Source organism: Theropithecus gelada, chromosome 15 (assembly GCF_003255815.1).
Source record: "Theropithecus gelada isolate Dixy chromosome 15, Tgel_1.0, whole genome shotgun sequence".
Lineage (NCBI taxonomy): Eukaryota > Metazoa > Chordata > Mammalia > Primates > Cercopithecidae > Theropithecus > Theropithecus gelada.
In genome coordinates, this window is record NC_037683.1 from 8,773,734 (window position 1) to 8,798,271 (window position 24,538).

Here is a 24,538-nt window from a genome sequence, read left to right on the forward strand (position 1 = left end):
TTGACCTCATGATCCGCCCGGCCTAAAAAATATTACTAATCTTGAATCACCTCTCCAGTACTTACTTTTTTTCATTTTACAGTAATTTTTAGGATATTTACCTTAAGGAATTTTGCCATTTGGAATCTGCTCATTAGCGTCGTAATTAACAAGGGGCAGGAAATGGCTGCTTACACCTCGACAGCTTGTTGGTGTCCCTTACATTTGACCGTTCTGATAGTGGCATGTGTAAAAAGTAGGGCGTGGGCCGGGCGCAGTGGCTCACGCCTATAATCCCAGAACTTTGGGAGGCGTAGGCAGGCGGATCACAAGGTCAGGCGATCAAGACCATCCTGGCTAACACAGTGAAACCCCGTCTCTACTAAAAAAAATACCAAAAATTAGCCGGGCGTGGTGGCGGGCTCCTGCAGTCCCAGCTACTCAGGAGGCTGAGGCAGGAGAATGGCGTGAACCCAGGAGGTGGAGCTTTCAGTGAGCCAAAATCGCGCCACTGCACTCCAGCCTGGGCAACAGAGCAAGACTCTGTCTCAAAAAAAAAAAAAAGAAAAAAAAAGTAGGGCGTGAACCTCTGTTCCCTAATGAGGCGCTCTTTTCGATCTGGAAACAATGCTGGACATCCTATGTTACAGATACCCAAGTGACTCATTCCTGTGCAGGACGGCAGTAGGCTGCAGTGAGGAGGAAGAGTCATTCATACTCCACCGGATGCGGTGGCTCATGCCTGTAATCCTAGCACATTGGGAGGCTGGGGTGGGAAGATCACTTGAACTCAGGAGTTTGAGACCAGCCTGGGCAACATGGCAAAACCCTGTCTCCAAAAAATTGGCTGGGTATGGTAGTGTGTGCCTGTGGTCCCAGCTACCCAAGAGGCTGAGGTAAGAGCATCATTCATACTCTCTTCTATGCTGGTAGCTGTCTGGTGAACTGATACTAGATCATGTGTGATGTATGATGGAATTAGGGTGAAGAGTGAATCTAACTGGCTGGAATGAGAAGTACTCTCCACTGGCACCATGTTATAAATAATGAGAGTAACTGACAAACCCCTGGATCCTCAAAAATATTAATTTATTGGATGGTGCATTGCAATAAGAAGCACCTCAGACAGATGTGGTGGCTCACGCCTGTAGTCCCAGCACTTTGGGAGGACAAGGCGGGCAGATCACCTGAGGTCAGGAGTTTGAGACCAGCCTGGCCAAAATGGCGAAACCCTGTCTCTACTAAAAATACAAAAAAAAAATTAGCCAGGCATATGGCACGCACCTGTAATCCCAGCTACTCAGGAGGCTGAGGCAGGAGAATCATTTGAACCTGGGAGGCAGAGGTTGCAGTGAACCGAGATTGAGCCATTGCACTCCAGCCTGGGCAACAAGAGCGAAACTCCATCTCAGGTTAAAAAAAAAAAAAAAGAAGCACTTCACTTCTAATTGAAGGCAGGGGTAAATCTATTTTCTTTAAAATTTATTTCAAAAGAATTGCATTCCAATAGCCATGGAATTACATCACCAAGGGTGAAGTGTTTTATTGCTGCTAGCCTTCTGAATTTCTACCACTTTGCATGTGATTTAATAAGGATATTTTCTCATCAACCACTGACTTGACACTAACACTTCTTTACACAGACCCAAAGCACAATCTATGCATCTAAACACTGCCATTTCCAGGAATGGAGCAATCCATTCTGAAAATATCAAAAATGGTTGTGTGCTGAGAACTATCACTAGTTTTATGTTAATGAACTTCCTCATTTTCCACCTAAGTTGGCAAGAACTGACTGTTTATGGGATTTCGCCAACTCCCTATCACCACCACAAATTCAGGCTGCTACTTTAAGTTACTACCAAGTTCTCATTTCCCAATTCCTCTCTATCATCTTAGAACTCTGTTAAAAGCCAGCTCATGGTGATGGATTAGCTCTACCAGAATCCCCTGAGTAACTGGAAAAAGACACAGGGTTCTGCCCCTGGAGGCTGATTCAGGTCAGTCTGGGACTCAGAAAGCTGTACTTTTAAACACACATCACATGTGACTGAGATCAATTTGGGAATGGCCAGTTCAGCTGTCGGGCTTGACAGCCAAGCTTTCATGTGGCCTCCCTCCCTGTGAGCTACTCACCACACCACTGGGAAGAGGATGGCACCACAACACAACAGGTCGACCAGAAAGAGAGAGTCCTTCCACAAGCCATATTCAGTCGTGCCCTCCTCGGTGGACTCTATGATGATGTAGGCTACATTTGCCAGGACCTACAGACATGAGAATTTGTTGAGGCCCCAAAGCATGGGTGCACTGTTACGACGCTAGCAGCCCCAATGAGGGGTGTACACCTCGGCCTCTAGACCCGCAATGTGCGACCACAGCATTCTTTCCAGTTCCACATGCTTTTTCAGAACTCTGCCATTCTGCTATCAAGGAGAGTCTCCATGCCATCCCCCTGTATCTGGACAGGCCTGTAATTGCTCTAATACGGTAAGATGGAAGGCTGCTGTGTGATTTCCAAGGTAGGTAAAGCTTCCACCCAGCTCTCTTGGGACCTTTGGAGCCCTAAGCCTTCTTGTAAGAAGTCTGGCTACCCTGAAACTACCCTGCTGTACAGACCATGCAGAGACGGAAAGACCCCCCCAGGAGCCCCAGCTGTCCCAGTCCCCACCTGAGCAAGCTTCTCAGCCCAGAAGACAGATGCGAGTGGAGACTTCAAGATGCTCCCAGTCACGGTGTGACTATGACCACAAGACCCCAGTCAGACCCACCCAGCTAGCCACTCTTGAATTCCTAACCCACAGAAACTGAGAGAGAGAATGAAGGGTTACTGTTGTTTTAAGTCGCTGGGTTTCGGGGTGATTTGTTATGCAGCAGTAGATAACAGGGACACTTTGCTTTTCAGGTACCCCTAACCCAGTGGAGTCACTCAGGTGCTGGACTGCTGGACAGGTGGCACTTAACACCCTATTTAGCCACAATGCACACACTTTTCAGGCCCTGGTGCTCAGTGACAATAACTCATCTAAGTGCCAGACAATGGAACTGTGTTTTCAGAGACTAGAGCGGTGAGAATGGCTGATTCCAGCCCCACAGCTGAGTGGCCACACTGCTGCTCATGGGATCATCCAAGTCCAGGTCCTCCCCACACAGGACATGGCGAGTGCGTCCACTGAGGTTCACCAGTGTCTGCGCACTGCTTCTCCCTCCAAAGGTAAGGCTCTGCCTCATGTACTCAGGCCCATTATTAGGCTCTTAGCATAAGTCTTTATAAAAAGTCCTTCCGCTGGCTAAACTGAGATGCCTCAGAGCATGAGGGAAATTTACCACTTATAATACATCCTTTTGAAGATTACCACTGGGAATGGATGCAGAGATGATCATTCCACCTGAACACCCCATGAGAAGTCCCTGGTCCCAAATACTCTGCCTGACTTGCTGTAAAGGTAATCCTCCACACTTTGCATGTAAAATCTGTAGTGCTATTATTCAGCAAGTCTCTCAGTGTAATTTTTCTTTCTACACAGGACTTAGAAATCAAATTACCTAAAACTTCATTTAATACTAACGCAAAAAATATCTGAAATTTCCGCCTCTCCACTGATACCCAGCTTCTGGGTTCTTCCCTGTCCCACGCTGCTCGGGAAGCCCTGTCTATCCAAAACATTAGCATCTGTGGCTCTATCTGAAAAGACAAAGTAGGGCTGGGTGTGGTGGCTCATACCCGTAATCCCAGAACGTTGAGGAGCCAAGGCAGAAGGATTGCTTGAGCCCAGGAGTTTGACACCTGCCTGGGCTAAACAGTGAGACCATGCCTCTACTAAAAAAAAAAAAAATTCAAAAATTAGTCAGGCGTGATGGTGCGCGCCTGTGGTCCCAGATACTCGGGAGACTGAGGCAGGAGCAGGAGGATTGCCTGAGCCCAGGAGTTCAAGGCTGCAGTGAGCCATGATCACCACTGCACTCCAGCCCGGGCGACAGAGTGAGACACTGTCTAAAAATAAAAAGACAAAGTAGAAAACAAAGGCTTTCACATCTTAAATTCAAAATTTAGATGAATGAGACAGTACACACTACATGAGAGACAGAATGTTCCCGATGTTGAACAACGTGCCGAGAGTGTTCTTGAAACACCATTTTGCATGGACATCATCTACTCCTTACTTAGAAACTTTCTGTCACTGCCCATGGCCAAAAGGAAGCAGTTTTAATTTTTCAGGCTGACATTCAAGGCCCCTCCCAGACTAGTTCCATTGTCTAAATACTCATAACTTTCTTAATTTGTTAAATGTCCTTATTTTCTCAGAGTGGTACTCCATGGGACTGTGTGCGTCTGTCTTTCAGGGAAGCCCAGGACCGGCTTCCTGGAAGGCTGTGCCCCACAACAGCACAGTTCAGGCTGGTGGGGGGAGACTCTAGAGGGATGAGGGAATCTACTAAAGGGAAGGGGAGCACGCAGCCAGGTGACAACCCAGGCTCTGTCATTCACAACTCCAAGACCTCACCAGGCTGTAGGACTCAGTCTGGCTAAAGAAGTGGCCCTAGTGGCTTGACAGCTGAAAGACTGGCACAGTCCCGCAGCACGTTTTGCTCAGCAGGCAGCAGGGTCATGTGTATCTACTGCTATGCCACTGCCCCTGTCACATCCTTTTCTTTCAACACTCAGGCCAACCCCATCTCTGTCACAAAGAAAGCCCTCCTTGATCCTTCCAACTTGAGTGCTTACTCTCTCCTTGGAAACCCAGAGCAACTGGCCTGTCCCATTCATCAGATGTCAACACACGTTCCTTATTATTGAACGTGAGGGTGGATGAGGTCTGTCAGAACTCGGAGAGGAGCTTTGCTGCAAACTCTGCCAGAGCTGGGAGCCTCAGGAGTTGTCCCCCTTCTACCCCCAACCTTCCACATTTACTTTGCTCTCTAAAATGTGAGAACAGCTGATGGGGACAACTCTGTCAAGCAGATGCTGTCTGGTCAAGCATAGCAGGGTAGTTGTGCATTCCTGCTAAAACCTCTGTTCACTGTAAGTTCTTTACATCCAAGTTCTGCTTCCAGTAAGACAAGGCTCCTCCCCCAATAGACTCACAGCCTTGTAAGGCTGGCCTCAGCCCTCAGCCCTCAGCCCCAAACATGGTAAGGATTTAGGAAATGTTTGCCCCTCAAGTCTACTACCATATTCTACCTGTGGAAACTCACTGGTGTAGTTCACGGTTTTAAAATACTTTATTAATAAAATCACTACATCTCTGAGCTTCCTCGCCAACAGCACCATTTAGTTATGAAGCAAATGATGCAGAAGAGAAAACAGTCCTGTGTGTTACTGTGTGTCTCCCTACACTGTCAGCAGCTCTCTACTCAAAATCTAGGCACCCAAAGGCCAGTGGCTGACTGATGGCCAAGCATCTCCCAGTGCAATGATCTGAAGTCTATTCAGAATTCAGAAGGAGAATCCCAGTCTTCAACCTCCACTAGCAGAAGCTGGGGTTTCAGGGTGAGCTGACTCCCTCTTGCCATACAGGCTTGGAGCTGAGCCCTGCTAAGTGCCAAGAGAGAAATTACCTGGAGTGGGATGACAATCATGAAGATCTTTTTGTCTTTATCAGAAAGGATGTGCTTAATGAAAGCCCAGCCAGTGCCAATGAGTGCAATGGTGATGAAGAGTAGCGCCCCTTTCAAACTGGAAGAGAAAACAAGGAAAAGACACCAGCAGGTCTCTTTAGACTCTCACTGCCAGTTAGATTGCATAGCTCATTCTATGAGTTCACAAGCTTATTACAAAAGACGGGCAGCCAAATTTAGGAAATACATCATACATGAGCACCACTTCCTTCAGGGCACACAAAGTTAGCTCTGCACCCCACAGCCTGAACAGCCAATGGCCACAGGGAGGCAGGAGCATGCCACTAAGCCCGAGTTCCCAAGTCTGGACAGCCACCCATCAGCTACACTCCTCTAGTGTAGCTAGAGCAGATAGGCTGCCATGAGAGGGCAGGGCTGGTTAACTCGGGGCAGGTTGTTGCCCACTCCCACTTGTCTCGTATGTCATTTCACGGTGTATTTCACATGGACCTGCATACTTACAGGTGAGTTATGTAGTACACAACAGCCCAGCCTTCGATAGGGAAGCCCTGGGAGGAGATGTAGTGGTAGTCAATCTGAAATCAAACAACAACTGCATTTCAGAATCACTCATTATCTACATGGCTCCACAAAGAATCTTTTAACTTGGACCCAGATGGGAAATTATCCAAATCATTATCATTTTGTGATGCTGTCACGGGATATATTATTGCCTTTTTGCACTTTCAAGTATAGCAAAGAGTACATGTCTAGAGACGGTCACCCTTGCAAGTGTGCTCCATGGGCACTTGGAGGCCCACAGACAGGAGAAGTTGTGATCTTACCCCCTTGGGCAAGTTCATTTTAATTTGTATAAGTTCCAAATACTCAAAGCTGAAGCTCAATTCTCATGCCTCCAGCTTTATAGCATCAATTTTCTCTCAGATAAATATGCTAATACTGAATTGAACTTCAAATCACATAGGAACATGAGGGAATACTTGGAAACATAAAAACGTCGTGGAGGCCGGGCGTGGTGGCTCACGCCTGTAATCCCAGCACTTTGGGAGACCAAGGCGGGCAGATCACGGGGTCAGGAGATCGAGACCATCCTGGCAAACACGGTGAAACCCGGTCTCTACTAAAAATACAAAAAAATTAGCCGGGCGTGCTGGCGGGCACCTGTAGTCCCAGCTATTCGGGAGGCTGAGGCAGGAGAATGGCATGAACCCGGCGGGCGGAGCTTGAGTGAGCATAGATCGCGCCACTGCACTCCAGCCTGGGCGACAGAGTGAGACCCCGTCTCAAAAAAAAAAAAAAAAGTCATGGAAACAAGTCAGCAGGTGGCACTCTCATCTCTAGAAATGGCAAAAACAAAACAAAACAAAAAACAAAGAAATGAAAACAATAATAAGTGTTCTAGACAAATCGTAGGTCTGTAAGCAGCATCAGAAGATGTCTGAAGTCTAATATGAGGGGAGGTGGTAATCATTTACCTGCATGGCCAGGCCCTCCCAGACAAGAGGAGGCTTTATGTGAAACATATTCTCTGTTTCCCACCCATCTATCCCCTTTCTTCAAATGTCTTTTGCCTGCTCACACAGGCATTATACGTAATTTCATGAATGATCCCCAAAATGCTAATACATACTGCGTGGAACACCAAGGAAAGAGACTTGGTGAAAGGAAGGGCCGCCATCAGCCAGTGGATTTTAAATACATCATTCCTATAAAAACAGAGAAAAAAGAATTAAAGGACGATTCCATTCTCCCAAAGGACAGTCAAAGCTCCAGACATCAGCTATATTTACAAAGAGACAGGAAATATGTGCAAACCACAAACATGAAACTTTTTTTTTTTTTTTTTTTTTGAGACAGGGTCTTATTCTGTCGCCCAGGCTAGAGGACAGTGGTGTCATCACGGCTCACTACAGCCTTGAACTCGGGCTCAAGCGATCAAGCAGCTCTCAGGAAGCTGAGGTGGGAGGATGGCTTTAGGTGTATGCCACCATGCCCAACTAATTGGTTTTGTATTTTTTATACAGAAAGGGTTTTGCTAAGTTTTCCAGGCTGGTCTTGAACCCCTGGCCAAGCAATCCACCCACCTTGGCCTCTCAAAGTGTCGATATTACAGGCATGAGCCACTGTACCCAGCAAAAACTATTTTTTTTTGAGACAGAGTATTGCTCTGTCACCCAGGCTGGAGTGTAGTGGCATGAACTTCGCTCACCGCAAACTCCAACTCCCGGGATCAAGTGATGCCCCCCACTGCCTCAACCTCCTGAGTAGCCGGGGTTACAGGCGTGCACCACGATGTCCAGCTAATTTTTGTATTTTTAGTAGAGACAGGGTTTCACCATATTGGCCAGGCTGATCTTGATCTCCTGACCTCAAGTAATCTACCCACCTCGGCCTCCCAAAGTGCTGGGATTACAGGGGTGAGCCACCGCGCCCGGCCACTTTTTTTTATAAGGTACTTTTTACTGGTAAAAAAGGCCTTGATTGGAGTCCTAAAGTAATCTCTAATACACAATTTAATGTTGTGAATGAACCTGAAAGTTATGCACTAAAGCCAGACATGATGGATTCCAACTCTTGAGTAAATGGAAATCTAACACAGGCTGCCAGCTTGTTCCCGGAAACCACCCTGGGAAAGCCAGAGGCAAGAATGAGGTAGATGGACCTGAGAAAACAGCACAGAGCTCCCAGGAAAGCAGAAAGCGACTACAAAACAGCTGTAGGGGAAGCCTGCAGCCCAGAGTAGGGGGGCTGGGAGCCAGCAGCAGGGATGTGTGAGGGGAAAGTGCCAGGGTTGTGCCCATTTCTCTCTCCTTCATGGCTGGTGTCTGCAAATACCCCAGGCCAATGAGACAAAGCACGCATTCCCAGGCCCACCCTGTCATAGGTACTAGAGTCCACCTTTGGGCTGCCGGGCATTAAATTCCTCTACTCCTTCCCACTTCCCCTTAGGAACTAACCTCATAGAACACATTAAGACTATTATGAGGCCAGGTTCAGTGGCTCATCCCTGTAATCCCAGCACTTAGGGAAGCTGAAGTGGGAAGATCACTTGAGCCCAGGAGTTTGGGATTAGCCTGGGCAAAATGATGAAACTCTGTCTCTACCAAAAATACAAAAAGTTAGCTGGGTGTGGCAGTGCACACCTGTAGTCCCAGCTACTTGGGAGGCTGAGGTGGGAGGATCACTTGAGCCCAGGAGGCAAAGGCTGCAGTGAGCCATGACTGTGCCAGTGCTCTGCAGACTGGGTGACAGAGCGAGCCCCTGTCTCAAAACAAACAGTCTCAAAACAAACAAAAATTAAGCCAGGAGTGGTGGTGTGTCCCTATAGTTTCAGCTATTCGGGAGGCTGAGGTGGAAGGATCACTTGAGCTCAGGAGTTTGAGGCTGCAGTAATCCTTGATTACGCCACTGCTCCAGCCTGGACAACATAGTGAGACCCTGTCTCAAAAAAAAAAAAAAAAAAAAAAGCAAAGAATACAGGCAGCCACAAGAGGGGAAACTGAAATGGCTAATGAGTCCCTAAAACGATAATCCACATCGCCAATATTCTGAGAAATGCAAAATAAAACACCAGTTTACACCTATCAGATTGGCAAAAATTAAGATGTCCGTATTGGTGAGAATGTGGAGAAACAGCAAACCTTATTATGTATGCACCACTAGTAGATGTATAAACCTATATGCCACACTGGAAGGCAATCTGGCCCTTAATGAAATTAACTGATGGCTGGGTGCAGTGGCTCATGCCTGTAGTCCCAGCACTTCGGGAGGTGGAGGCAGGAGGATCTCTTGAGGCCAGGAGTTCAAGACCAGCTTGGCCAACATGGTGAAAACCCGCCTCTACTAAAAATACAAAAATTAGCCCGGCATGGTGGTGCATGCCTGTAGTCCCAGCTACTCAGGAGGGTGAGGCAGGAGAATCACTTGCACTCAGGAGGCAGAGGTTGCAGTGAGCCAAGATGGTGCCACTGCACTCCAGCTTGGGTGACAGAGTAATACTCTGTCTCTCAAAAAAAAAAAAAAAAAGAAAGAAAATAAAAGAAATTAACTACCCATGGCACAGTGTGCTTCCTTCTAGGACTGTAGCTCGGAGGCTGCAGAGATCCACAGGGGATCTTCAGAGGTTCATGCTAGCACTGGCTGGGGTAGCAGTCCAGCCACGTGTCCATCACTAAAGGACCAAAGCAGTCAAACATGAGGACACAGAGCATGGGATGCCGTGGAGTAGGTAAAAATCAATGAATGAGACGCACGCTCAGTCACATGGCTAGATCGTAGAAAGGATACTACTGAGTAAAAAATGTACAACAATGTCTAGAGATATTTTATGTAAATATAAATGTATTTTATGTATTTACAATACATTTACATAAATACATTACATATACACAAATGTATTTATATAAATATAAACGTATTTTACATTTATGTAAAATAAATGCAACACCAATAATATAAGAATACAGAACTATCCAAAAATGAGGCCAGGCGCAGTGGCTCACGCCTGGAATCCCAGCACTTTGGGAGGCGGATCACCTGAGGTCAGGAGTTCTAGACCAGCCAGGCCAAGATGGCGAAACCCCGTCTCTACTAAAAATACAAAAATTAGCCAGACGTGTTGGCATGCACCTGTAATCCCAGCTACTTGGGAGGCTGAGGCAGGAGAATTGCTTGAACCCAGGAGGCGGAGGTTGCAGTGAGCCGAGACTGCGCCACTGCACTCTAGCTGGGGGCACAGAGTGAGACTAGGTTTCAAAAAAAAAAAAAAAGAAAAAAGTCCAAAAATGTACATGTAACACATTTGAGCAGTTCTTCACAGCTAGGAAGGAGTGGGAGAGGGGACAGGAAATGAAGGGGAACAATACAGCAGGAGAGGGGCCTGGCACCGAGTGAGAATGAGAGTGTGCCACAAAGCGATGTCAGTTTCTGGGCTCATTTCCTCCTTGGTACTTTCCTGTTCCAGTGCCCACCTATTTGAAGGTCAAAAGGGAAGTCAAGGCCAGAATAGTCTGGAACTACTGAATGCCAATGAGATTTACCCAGAGTGTAAAACCACCCACCACAAAGAGCTGCGCTCATTCACACACTCTGGCAACTCTGACTTGCAGTCCATGGTTAGAACATCTACGACGGGGCAGAGATGTGATGGAAAGAGCAAGCCTCACTGACCTCGGCTCAAATACTAGTTCTCCCTACACTTGAAGTTGGGAGGGGCCTGATACATACTAGCAGGCAGACCTGGGTTCCAGTCCCAGCTCTGTTGGGTGACACTGGCTCTCGTTTCCCCTCTCAGTTTATTTCCCTCAATAAATTAGGCAAAGATGCTCAGTTGCTTCCAGCTTTCAGGGGCCAGTGAAATGTGCCTGGCGGCCTTGGTCATATGCCTTTATATCATGTGGGTTTCCAGCCTACCAGAACTGACTCTAAGACTCCCGGGAAAACATGGGCAGGACTTAAATGAGACCACACTATACGCCAACAAAAAGTATAGGTGAGACTTGTACACAACAGGTCAGCCTCATTTAACCACAGATTGAAAACTGTTACTACGGCCTGGGCACGGTGGCTCATGCCAGTAATCCCAACATATTGGGAGGTTGAGGCGGGTGGATCACGAGGTAAGGAGATCAAGACCATACTGGTCAACATGGTGAAATCCTGTCTCTACTAAAAACACAAAAATTAGCCGGGCATGGTGGCAGACGCCTGTAGTCCCAGCTACTTGGGAGGCTGAGACAGGAGAATCACCTGAACCTGGAAGGCAGAGGTTGCAGTGAGCCAAGATTGCGCCACTGCACTCCAGCCTGGTGACAGAACATGACTCTGTTTCAAAAAAAATAAAATAAAAAATAAAACTGTTACCACAATTTGGTATAATTGAACCAGTGACAATGACTATTGCCACCAATAACTAAAGGAAATTAAACCACCACTGAATCCCTGGCTACTAAACTATTTTATAAATACCTCATATTTGGGGAGGCCGAGATGGGTGGATCACAAGGTCAGGAGATCAAGACCATCCTGGCTAACACTATGAAACCCTGTCTCTACTAAAAAGTACAAAAAACTAGCCGGGCGAGGTGGTGGGCGCCTGTAGTCCCAGCTACTCAGGAGGCTGAGGCAGGAGAATGGCGTAAACCCGGGAGGCGGAACTTGCAGTGAGCTGAGATCCGGCCACTGCGCTCCAGCCTGGGCAACAGAGCAAGACTCTGTCTCAAAAAAAAAAAAAAAAAATTCCTCATATTTGGATGGCACCCTGATTTGGAAAGCCCTCTCATATACATTATCTTAGGGGGAATCACGGAACAAGTCTAAGAATCCAAGACTCTTACAGGAAGGCAGAGTAATTAACTATTACTGTCCCAGTTTCATAGCCAAGAAAAAACAGATTTAGAGTGAAGCAAGGCACACAGGCAGTCACTGTCCAAGTTCACACCTGAAATCAGGTCTGACTCCTAGTTCTTACTTTTCCAGTAAAGGCAAAAAAGTAGAACTTTCTTTAAAAAAAAAACAAAAAACAAAAAACAAAAACTGAGGTCGGGCGCAGTGACTCACGCCTATAATCCCAGCACTTTTGGAGGCCAAGGCAGGTGGATCACCTGAGGTCAGGAGTTCAAGACCAGCCTGGTCAACATGGCAAAACCCCGTCTCTACTAAAAATGCAAAAATTAGCCATGCATGGTGGCGGGCACCTGTAATCCCAGCTACTTGGGAGGTTGAGGCAAGAGAATTGCTTGAACCTGGGGGACAGAGGTTGCGGTGAGCTGAAGTACTCCAGCCTGGGCGACAGTCAAGACTGTGTCTCAAAAACAAAACAAAACAAAACAAAACAAAACAAAACACACCCAAAAACTTTTATGGCCTAAAGTTTTATAATCTTCCCTCCTTCCATCTGCGTCTCTCTCTTTCTTTCTTAGAGACAGAGTCTTACTCTGTGTCCCGAGCTGGAATGCAGTGGTACAAACATAGCTCACTGCAGCCTCCAACCCTTGGGCTCAAGCAATCCTCCCACCTCAGCCTCCCAAGTAGTGAGCACTACAGGTGTGCACCACCATAACTGGATAACTTTTTTTTTTTTTTTTTTTGAGACAGAGTCTCACTCAGTTGCCCAGGCTGCAGTGCAGTGGCATGATCTCAGATCACTGCAAGCTCCGCCTCCCGAGTTCACGCCATTCTCCCGCCTCAGCCTCCCAAGTAGCTGGGACTACAGGCGCCCACTGCCACGCCCGGCTAATTTTTTGCATTTTTAGTAGAGACGGGGTTTCACCGTATTAGCCAAGATGGTCTCGATCTCCTGACCTCGGGATCCACCCGCCTCGGCTTCCCAAAGTGCTGGGATTACAGGCATGAGCCACAGCGCCCAGCCAACTGGATAACTTTTTAATATTTTTTTATTTTATGCAGTGGCACAGTCTCAGCTCACTGCAAGCTCCACCTCCTGGGTTCACACCATTCTCCTGCCTCAGCCCCCTGAGTAGCTGGGACTACAGGCACCCACTACCATGCCCAGCTAATTTTTTGTATTTTTAATAGAGATGGGGTTTCACTGTGTTAGCCAGTATGGTCTCAATCTCCTGACCTCATGATCCGCCCGCCTCGGCCTCCCAAAGTGCTGGGATTACAGGCATTAGCCACCGCTCCCAGTCCACGACTGGATAATTTTTAAATTTGTTTGTAGAAATGGGGTCTTGCTGGGCCAGGTGTGGTGGCTCATGCCTATAATCCTAGCACTTTGGGAGACCGAGCAAGGTGAGTTACCCGAGGTCAGCAGTTCAAGACCAGCCTGGTCAACATGGTGAAACCCCATCTCTACTAAAAATATAACAATCAGCTGAGTGTGTTGGCACATGCCTGTAATCCCACCTACTTTGGAGGCTGAAGCGCAATAATTACTTGAACCCAGAGGTGGAGATTGCAGTGAGTTGAGATTAGGCACTGCACTCCAGCCTGGGGGCTAGAGGAGAGAGTGAGACTCCATCTCGGAAAAAAAAAAAAAAAAAAGGGGGGGGGGTCTTGCTATGTTGCCCAAGCTGGTCTCAAACTCACAGACTCAAGTGATCCTCCTGCCTTGGCTTCCCAAAGCACTGGGATTACAGGTGTGAGCCACCACGCCCAGCCCATAGTAACTGCTTTCTTTCTTAGTAACTGCTCCTTGAAAATCTAGTCCAAACATGATTATACAGGTCCTTCCCAAATAAACAAGAAACTCTTTCTATCTGTGGGTGTACAGGATATCATAACAAATGGGTATCAGCAAGTGAACCCAGCCAGAGTCTAATATACCAGACTCTGAGCATGTTCATTAGAAGACAATCAAGCTAGCAGGGACTAAAGAAGTCTCCATTTCCACCCCAGTGCTCCAGAGAAAGAGGTATTTCAGGGTGTTTAATTATTCTACGAATTTAAATCAATCCATATTATAATAGCATATTCAGATACCATCATTTACTCAGTTTGTGAGCATTATAATAAACACTTTACACAATTCCCTAAGTGAATATTTTGTTTTCAATTGTCTTGGAGGGAGAAAGAATTCACGCACATGCAGCTGCTCCCCTCAAGAACCAAGTACAGGAAGTTAAAGCCTCAGGGGTTTCAGAAAAAAAGGCTAAAGCCCAGGCAGATGGGCTTTGAAGAGGTTTTGTCCAGTGACAAGCATCTGGAAGTCAATGCAGAGAATCTATCCCAGCGCAGCTTTCAGCCAAGACCTTCAGTTCTAAGAGGTAACTCCATGCTCTCGCCAGGCAGTGCTCATCGTCACTAACTTCTTCTCCAGAAGCAACAGTCCCTGAATGAGACCCATGTGTTTACTCTCAGTCCTGGACTGTGGGATCTCCACCATGGAAACACTTAGCTCATACAGTCTATTCTGCTTGCATACTATCAAAAATATTTAGGGCCGTGCGTGGTGGTTCATGCTTGTAATCCCAAGACTTTGGGAGGCCCAGGTGGGCAGATCATGAGATCAGGAGATTGAGACCATCCTGGCTAACACGGTGAAACCCCACCTCTACTAAAAAGACAAAAACAAAATTAGCCGGGCATGGTGGCAGGCGCCTGTAGTCCCAGCTACTCGGGATGCTTAGGTGGGAGAATGGCATGAACCCGGGAGGTAGAGTTTGCAGTGAGCTGAGATCATGCCATTGTACTCCAGCCTGGGAGACAGAGCGAGACTATGTCTCCAAAAAAAAAAAAAAAAATTTAGATTTACTTTTTAAACAGAACAACAGGAAGTGAACAGACACCAAGGCAGGCATGCAAAGGGCTCCCACACCACAATGCTACCGCACAATCTTCATACTGTTTCCGGGTAGATGCCCTTTGAAAGGAACAACACTGCTTAGCACCAACTGCCTCCAGGTTCAGAAGCCAGCAAACAGTGAAATTATTCAAATCTCAACACACTCTTAAGTTGAAGCGCTCAAGGAAGTAATAGTTTACCGTCGTTTTCGAAGGATATGAATCCAGATGGTCCCAGAAAGAAAGAAGAAAAAGGCCATTGAGATGTATAATTTGGGGAGAGGAATTTCTCCTGCTGAGAGGTAGCTGTCAGGATTCTTCTCTGTGATCTCAATCTGAAACCAGCATGAAATTAATTTTTACTTTTCAGGTACATATCATCCCTTATTCAGCAATTTGGAATCTCAGCTGTTTCACTTAAGCCTAAGAAAATAAGTACCAGCGGCTGGGCATGGTGGCTTATGCCCGTAATCTCAGCACTTTGGGAGGCTGAGGCAGGTGGATCAGGATCACCTGAGATCAGGAGTTCACCACCAGCCTGGCCAACATGGTGAAACCCCGTCTCTATTAAAAATACAAAAAAAATTAGGGCTGGGCGTAGTGGCTCACGCCTGTAATCCCAGCACTCTGGGAGGCCAAGGCAGGCGGATCACAAGGTTAGGCGTTCAAGACCAGCCTGGCCAACACGGTGAAACCCCGTCTCTACTAAAAATACAAAAATTAGCTGGGTGTGGTGGCACGCCAGCTACTTGGGAGGCTGAGAAAGGACAATCACTTGAACCCAGGAGGCGGAGGTTGCAGTGAGCCAAGATTGTACCACTGCACTCTAACCTGGGTGACAGAGCAAGACTCTGTCTCGAAAAGATAAAATTAGCCAGGCATTGTGACAGGCACCTGTAATCTCGGCTACTCGGGAGGCTGAGGAAGGAGAATCGCTTGAACCCAGGAGGTGGAGGTTGCGGTGAGGCAAGATCATGCCATTGCACTCCAGCCTGGGCAACAAGAATGAAACTCCATCTCAAAAAAAAAAAAAAAAAAGTGAGTACCAGCAAACAACCACCCCCTTTTTTTTTTTAAATTTGAGACAGGATCGCACCCTTTTGCCCAGGCTGGAGTGCAGTGATGCAATCTCGGTTTACTGTAACCTCTGCCTCCTGGGCTCAAGAGATCCTCCCACCTCATCCTCCTGAGTAGCTGGGACTAGAGGTGTGCACCACCACGCCTGGCTAATTTTTCATATTTTTTGTAGAGAGAGGGTTTTGCCATGTTGCCCACGCTGGTCTCAAACTCTTGGACTCAGGTGATCTGCCCACTTCAGCCTCCCAAAGTGCTGGGATTACAGGCATGAGCCACCATGCCCGGCCAAAACAACCACATTCTTAATGCACAGGTTGAAGTGCAGACACATCCTAATTGCTGTGTATTTTCCTATGAATCCTCTACTGAAGTATCCCGCACAGTGGCAAGGATGTGTGTCTGTCCACATTCTTAAGTGTTCTTAAAATCTAACCTTAAACAGAAATAAATCTTGCATTTTATGCTGACAAAATCCACGTAGAACAGTCTCCAAACAGTACTCACATCAAGGCTGAATGAAAACTTGTCACTTGGCAATTCTTTTCCAAGGCATTTGTGAAAATAAAGACTGTAAAGGCCTTCTTGGTCATCAGTGCTGATGTTAAAGAAAAACTGAAAGTGAAGAAGAAAACATTTAAAGGTACCCAAATCCTCAGCTGTGTGTATATATATATTTTTTTATTTTATTTTTTCTTTTAAAGTGTTGTTTACTTTTTTCTTCAAATTCTACTCAGCTATATTTTTAAACCTTAGAAATAAATTATGAATATTAATGGATGGAAGGAAATAAAGACAGACTGCTTAAATTATTGACTCTCCCATGGCAGAGTTTAAAGAGATATTTTCTTATTCTATGATTCCCTTCCAATATTTTGTTACAACAGTTTTCAAGTATACAGAACAGCTGACAATTGTATAGTGAAAGCTACATAGCCACAACCTCGCTTCTACAATGAACATTTTACTATGCCTGTTCTATCACAGATCTAGCCATTTGTAATGGTCTTTGCAGAAGTCTTCAAAGATAACCTAAGATGTAGTTATCTCGTCTTCAAGCTAACGTTATTATTTTGCTCTTTATAGGTATAAAATACTCTTTAAAAAGGAGGCTCATCTTATACTTGAAAACCAATCAATATTTCCTCATCAAAATTTTCAACTATGGTTTTAGAGAACAATAATGAAGGCTACATTTTGTAGATTTAGACAGTTTTCTGTTTTTCATACATTTCATGAGTTTAAATGAAGTTTAATGTAAACCAAAAGACAGACAGACAGACTTAGAGAATATGACTTCTTGGTCAAGCCTAAGAAAATTTTACTTCAGCCATGAGTTCTACCAATAAAAAGAAATACCCCTGAAATACATTTTTAGGGCTACATATATATAACCATTAAACTACAAAGAAAAGCTAGGAAGTGACTATGGTAGCATTTTTCATGACAGGGGCTACTCTAGAGTTGGGAAGGACTGCGAGGGAGACATAAGGTTTCTCAGGGGCTGGAACTGCTCTATTTCTTGTCCTGGGTGCTGGATCATAAAGGTGACAGTTCATAGTTACATGTTAAACTCAATATAAGTACTTTACACTCTTCTGCATGTATACTGTACCTCACAACTTTAAAAAATGGGGAAAAAAAGACATCTGGCAAAAATAAAAATAAAAGACCAAGAACACATGAGCTGGAATTATTAATCTGTTAAACCATGTGCCAAACTCAATTGTGAATGCGTATTTTAATCCCCTGAGCTACAGCCACAATAAGAAAACCTTTTAAAACCATGGACAACCTCTATTTTTAGATTCAGGGGAAGCCTAAAAAAGATATAAAAGTTTAAAAGATATAATTTTAAAAAATCAATAGAATCACCATGGTTGATCAGAGTAGGCACCTGACCCTTAGAGACAAAAACAAAACAAAAATGTCAACTGTAGGGTTGGAATAAGCCCTGAGAGTCCCCTTCTGTATTTAGGTAGATAAACCACTCTCCCCATGCCATGAATGAAGCAGAAGAGCTCAGAGTGGACTGCACCATCCAAGACCAGGAGACACTGGGTAGAACAGTGAGAAATCATGATGACTTCTTTCCAAGGTAGGGAAAGCCGGAGAAAAGCAAAGTACCCATGCACTGCCTGCTCCACGCATCCCAAGAACCCTGCGGACAGGCTGTTTCAGCACGAGCTGCTAATCACCATGCAGACTGCTGTGCTTGGATGCTCGCCCGACACAAAGCACTGGTGCCGGACATACGTGTGCATCCTGTAACACTTTCCTTTGTGATTAAAAAAGAGGGGAGCATTTGAAAAACTTTTTTTTGTTGTTTTGTCTTGAGATGGAGTCTCGGACTGTCGCCTGGGCTGGAATGCAGTGGCACGATCTCGGCTCACTGCAACCTCCACCTCCCAGGTTCAAGCGATTCTCCTGCCTCAGCCTCCCAAGTAGCTGGGATTACGGGCGCCCACCACCACCACCCAGCTAATTTTTTGTTTGTATGTATGTATGTATGTATGTATGTATGTATTTATTTTATTTATTTTTTATTTATTTATTTTTTTTTTTTTTGAGACGGAGTCTCACGCTGTCGCCCAGGTTGGAGTGCAGTGGCGCGATCTCGGCTCACTGCAAGCTCCGCCTCCTGGATTCACGCCATTCTCCTGCCTCAGCCTCCTGAGTAGCTGGGACTACAGGCGCCCGCCACCGCGCCCGGCTAGTTTTTTGTATTTTTAGTAGAGACGGGGTTTCACTGTGGTCTCGATCTCCTGACCTTGTGATCCGCCCGCCTCGGCCTCCCAAAGTGCTGGGATTACAGGCGTGAGCCACCGCGCCCGGCGTATTTATTTTTAGTAGAGACGGGGTTTCACTGTGTTGGCCAGGCTGGTCTCAAACTACTGACCTCATGATCCCAAAGTGCTGGGATTACAGGCATGAGCCACCATGCCCGGCCTGAAAAACGTTTTAAAAACTCATTTTATTAATAAGCATTCTAAAGTGAGAGAAGGAAGAGAGAAAAGTAACTTTTGTATTTTCTCAAGGAGGCAGTAAAAGGCAAAGTGATTAAACACATGGGCCTTGGATTCAAACAAACGTGGACCTGAATCCCCTGCTTGGGGCAAGTTACATCACCTCTCTGAGCCTCAGTTCCTCATCAGTACAAGAAAAAATTAATATTGACTTCACAGAGTTGTTGAGAGGATTAACTGAGATAATGACATAGAAGCACTTAGCACAATGCCTGACATTGGTTTATTAGTCTCTATAAATATAGGCCAAGGCCAAGGCCAACATTAGGAGTTTCATATACATCAATAATAAGAGAGAGAAAACCCCTGCCCTTAAGGTACCTTCTGTAGAGGGGGAGACAGGCAATAAACATAACTAAGTACAGTATATAGCATGTTGGAAGGGATAATGCTAAGGAAAGACAGAGCACAATGAGGGAAATAGGAGTGAGCTGCAATCAAGAGAAGCTTTGTTGAGAAGGTGACATTTCAGCAAAGACTTGGGAATTCTGAGAGACAGCATTCCTGCCTGTGGGAACAGCAAGAGCAGAGCCTAAAGCCTGGTCTGTCTGAGAAAGAGCAAGGCGGCTTGTGAGAGAACAGTGTGAATAACAGGAGCTGAGGTCAGAGAGACAACAGGGGCTAGACCACACGGGCCTTGCAGACCAGTGGGAAGACTTGGGCTTTACTCCAAGACAGATGGAAAGCTGCTGGAGGGTTCTGAGCAAACGAGCATCCTGCAAGTTCTCAATAACTGTTAGCTATTAATATGGATAGCGACGAAAATGATGCTTACTAAGCTTAAAGAACATACAAAAATTGTTGAACAGGCAAAATGATGTATGGAAAAAGAAATCAAAACAGTACTTGTGGGGATAGAGGGGTTTCTCAGAAGATGGAAACACAGAAATCTTGAGACAGTGAATTCCATAGGTATATACGCATTTGTCAGAACTGAACAAACTCTACACTTAAGACCTGTGCATTTCACTGTATGCATTTTTTTTGTTTTTGTTTTTGTTTTTTTTGAGACAGGGTCTCACGCTGTCACCCAGGCTACAGTGCAGTGGCATGCTCGAGGTTCACTGTGTGACCTAGACCTCCCAGGCTCAAGTAATCCTCCTCCCTCAGCCTCCCTAGTAGCTGGGACTACAGACACATGTCACCATACCTGGCTAATTTTTGTATTTTTTTTTAAGAGATGAAGTTTCACCATATTTCCAAGGAGTCTTTAACTCCTGGGCTCAAGTGATCCTCCCATCTCAGCCTCCCTAGTAGCTGGGACTATAAGCATCTACCACCATGCCTGGCTAATTTTTGCATTTTTTGTAGAGATGAGGTTTCACCATGTTGCCCAGGCTGGTCTCAAAACTCCTGGGCTCAAGCAATCCACCTACCTTAGTCTCCCAAAGTGCTGGGATAACAGGCGTGAGCCACCACGCCCTGCCATTTTTCATTTTTAGATGAGGTTCAGAAAGTAAGTGAGACCAGGCAAGGTGGCTCACATCTGTAATCTCGGCACTGTGGGAGGCCCAGGCAAGAGGACTGCTTGATCCCAGGAGTTTGAGACCAGCCTGGGCAACAGAGCAAGACCTCATCTCTACAAAAAATTTAAAAATTAGCCAGGCATGGTGGTCTATGCCTGTAGTCTCAGCTACTTGGGAGGCTGAGGCAGGAGGATCACTTGAGCCTGGATGGTTGAGGCTGCAGTGAGCCGTGATTATACCACTGCACTCCAGCCTGGGCAACAGAGTGAGACCTTGTCTCAAAAACAAAACAAAAAGAAATGAAGTGAGTTGTCCAATATCACCCAACTAGTAAGTGGGTTTTGAGGCCCAGGCCAATATCTTGTTCCCATACGTATGCTATTCTGCTGCCCCTAAACACTCATGGGCAATTAATAACTGACAGTTGAGCAGGTCACTCAAAGCCTCTGAGTCTGGGTGAAATCATCTCTAAAATTACAACATCACCGTAAATCGTCACCAATGGTCCTTTCAGGCATGGGGTACTATGCTTCCGGCACACTTTGAATGGGAGGTAGCATGGGGTCAGGGCAAAGGGGTCATGGGAACAGCCAAGTAGGACTGGGTTGGAAACTGTACCTCATCACCTACAATAGATAGTCACAAAGTTATTCACTCTCAGAGACTCACGATTTGATAAGTAGATGGATAACAATATCCACCTTGTGGGTTTGTTAAAGAGACAGCTATTACATTTAAGTGACTGATACAGGGCATACCTAAGTTGTTATTCCTAAATTCAAAATTCCTCTAAAAAAAAAAATTATCCTTTTACATGGTAGAGAGAAATTCTAGGAGGCTTTACACAAAGAGCATACATACCTGAAATGACACTGCCCCACCATTATTATGAACAGAAAAGGATTTCTCTCCCATGGCCTAAAAAGACATAATAGTATGTTTTAGGATGGCACTGGCATAGAAAGTGTGCTAATTAAAAGTAATTTATTAAACAAAACAAAACATGTTTCTTAAACTCTAAATTTGCCGACCTTCAAAAGCTCTCTGAAAATAAAAATGACTATCCTTTCAAGATGTCTGAAATCTGCTTTCACAGAGAATGGCAGTAGTTCTTCACCTGTTTCTTCTGCCTCTGCACTAACCCCTACCTCTGCCCCCTGCCTTGAATCTTTCGGCTAGACAGCGTGTCTACCCTTGAAGCTTCAGCCAGACTAAGGGTGCTGACCCAGGCCATGCCCTGTCACATCCCCTGAATTCCACTCCTGACATCAAATGATCAAAATATTGACCAGGCGCAGTGGCTCAAGCCTGTAATCCCAACACGCTGGGAGGCCGAGATGGGCAGATCACTTGAGGTCAGGAGTTCAAGACTAGCCTGGCCAACAAGGTGAAATCCCATCTCTACTAAAAATACAAAAATCAGCCGGGCATGGTGATACGTGTCTATAATCCCAGCTACTCAGGAGGCTGAAGCAGGAGAATTGCTTGAACCTGGGAGGCAGAGGATGAGACTGTGCCACTGCACTCCAGCCTGGGTGGTAGAGCAAGACTCCATTCCCCAAAGCAAAAAAAAGGAAAAAGAAAAGAAAAGAAATCAAAATATTGCCATATATACAGTAAAACTGAGCAATGAAAAAGAAATGATACATGCAACAATGTGGATGAACTCAAAGTAACTATGCTGAATATAAGACAGAAAAGAGCGCTGCATAATTCAGTTATATAAAGTTCTATAAATCTAATCTATACTATAGTGACAGATCAGTGATTGCTTGGGGACAGGGGGCTTACAAAAAGGCAGAAGAAATTTTTGGGGTGATGGATATTTCACTATCTTGATTGATAAGTCAGAGTTATCAGATTGCTGCTTTACATATGTACAGTTTATTTTAGGTCAATTATACTTCAACAAAGCTGTTAAGACAAAACATCACCATTTAGATGTCCCCCTCAAGGAGAAATCAAGATATCACAAACCAAAACTTTCCCAGTTTTTCCACTTCTGCTATTTCTACCACCCACTCCTCTGCTCCTCTCTTTCCCTCCCATCACCCTAACTGGCTTCCCAGTCATTTACTGTCCAAGGCTCTGCTCTAGTCCACATCCTCATCACCCGAAACAACCGAAACACGGTATTCTCACAACCGTGTCCTTCCTGGTCCTTCGAACAACCCTTTCTCCTTCCCCAAGGCTACCCTTCACATCACTTCCAGAATTACGATCTTTAATAAACAGTCTTTCCCAATCAGGAACTCAGGATGACTTCCCATTGCCTGCCCATCAATTCCCTCTATTGCCTGGCCCTATATTATCTAAGATCTCTCTCTGCTCCCAAATCTGTGTGTTTCACTTCAAACGAGCCAGTGTTCAGCATGTGTCATCATCCAGTCTTTGTGTATGGCATTCTTCCTCCCCTTGCTTGTCTTCCTCTTCCCTGAACAAACTCCAAACTCAGCCCCGGTGACAGTTCCTACCGGAGGGCTTTTCTGATGGTTTGGTATCTTCCTTCCCTAACTACCTCATCCTATATCATGTAAGAGATATGCAACTTAGAAATCAATTTTCTCCTTCCGTCCTCCTTTTCTCTTTTTTTTTTTTTTTTTGAGACAGGGTCTCACTCTGTCACCCAGGCTAGTAGGGTGAAGTCACACAATCATAGCTCACTGTAGCCTCAGCCTCCCAGGTTCAGGTGATCCTTCCACCTCAGCCTCCAGAGCGGCTGGGAGCACAGGCACATACCACCACTCCCACTAATTCTCTATTTTTTTGTAGAGACAAGGTTTCACCATGTAACCCAGGGTGGTCTTGAACTCCCGGGCTCAATCAATCCACCCACCTCAGCCTCCCAAAGTGCTGGGATTACAGGCACAAGCCACCATGCCTAGCCAGGAATCAATTTTCCTTTGAAATTGTTTCAGTATGTCAATGCTCTCCCCCAAAATGGGAGACAATTCCCTGTAGACTTTTTTTTGTTTTTATTTTTTTGAACTTTTTTTGAGACAGTCTCACTCTGTCACCCAGGCTGAAGTGCAGTAGCGCGATCTTGGCTCACTGCAGCCTCTGCCTCCCAGGTTCAAGTGATTCTCCTTCCTCAGTCTCCCAAGTAGCTGGGATTACAAGAATGCACCACCAAGCCCAGCTAATTTTTGTATTTTTAGTAGAGACAGAGTTTCACCATGTTGGCCAGTCTGGTCTCGAACTCCTGACCTCAGCCTTCCAAAGTGCTGTGATCCCCTGACCTCAGCCTCCCAATGTGCTAGGATTACGGCATGAACCACTGCATCTGGCCCCTGTAGATGAGACGTGTGTGTGTGTGTATGTGTGTGTATATATACATATATACATATATACACATATACACACATATACAGATATATACACATATATACATACATATACACATATATACACACACACACACATATATGTAAGATCTCTGTATTGCAGGTTCTACATCTGCAGACTGAACCAACTGCCAACCAAAAGTATTTTTTACAGTAAGATTAAAAAGTAATAGTAATAAATAACACAAATAAAAAACCAACAGTGTCACAACTATTTACACAGCGTTTACATTGTGTTAGGTATCATGAGTACTCCAGAGATGATTTAAAGTACACAGGAGGATGTGTGTAGGTTATGTGTAAATACTATGCCATTTTATATAAGAGACATGAACATCCACTGATTTTGATATTCACTAGGGTTCCTGTAACCAATCCCCTGTGGACACCAAGGGACGACTGTTTATGTATGTGTTTGTGCATGCATGCATGTATATATATCAATACACACACACACAGGCACACAACACACACATGTACACACATATCCAGGAAAGCTGAGCACAAAAGGGTGGTTAGTTCTTACCTTTGAATCCACTGTACTTCTTTTAGACTTTCCACCATCTAGAAGCAGAAACATTCAAAAGAGAGCACTGCATGACTCAACTTATGGATACATATATATATTACAGTATCATTTTCTGAGACTCCAGCTTGTCTAATATCTAATAATTAAACAAAATAATCTTGGGGACTGCCATTTCCTCAGGTCCCAAAACATAATTCTTGTACTGCTGAAGCAGCAAATCAGACCTTGTTATATTATAAATGGTATCTAGTAACTGATAATAGTAACAACAGAATTCATTTCTGGATATTCTAGCAT

At 45.3% G+C, this 24,538-nt stretch overlaps 1 protein-coding gene across 1 annotated transcript in view; it reads right to left on the reverse strand.

The window, feature by feature from the left end:
- Positions 1-24,538, reverse strand: part of GPR107 (G protein-coupled receptor 107) — an 83,418-nt gene that overhangs the window by 33,561 nt on the left and 25,319 nt on the right. Inside the window, 8 exon segments of the mRNA XM_025360754.1 lie at positions 2,116-2,246; positions 5,539-5,656; positions 6,061-6,134; positions 7,190-7,265; positions 15,004-15,137; positions 16,384-16,491; positions 21,230-21,286; positions 24,239-24,276. Of these exon segments, the coding sequence (XP_025216539.1) occupies positions 2,116-2,246; positions 5,539-5,656; positions 6,061-6,134; positions 7,190-7,265; positions 15,004-15,137; positions 16,384-16,491; positions 21,230-21,286; positions 24,239-24,276 (736 nt within the window).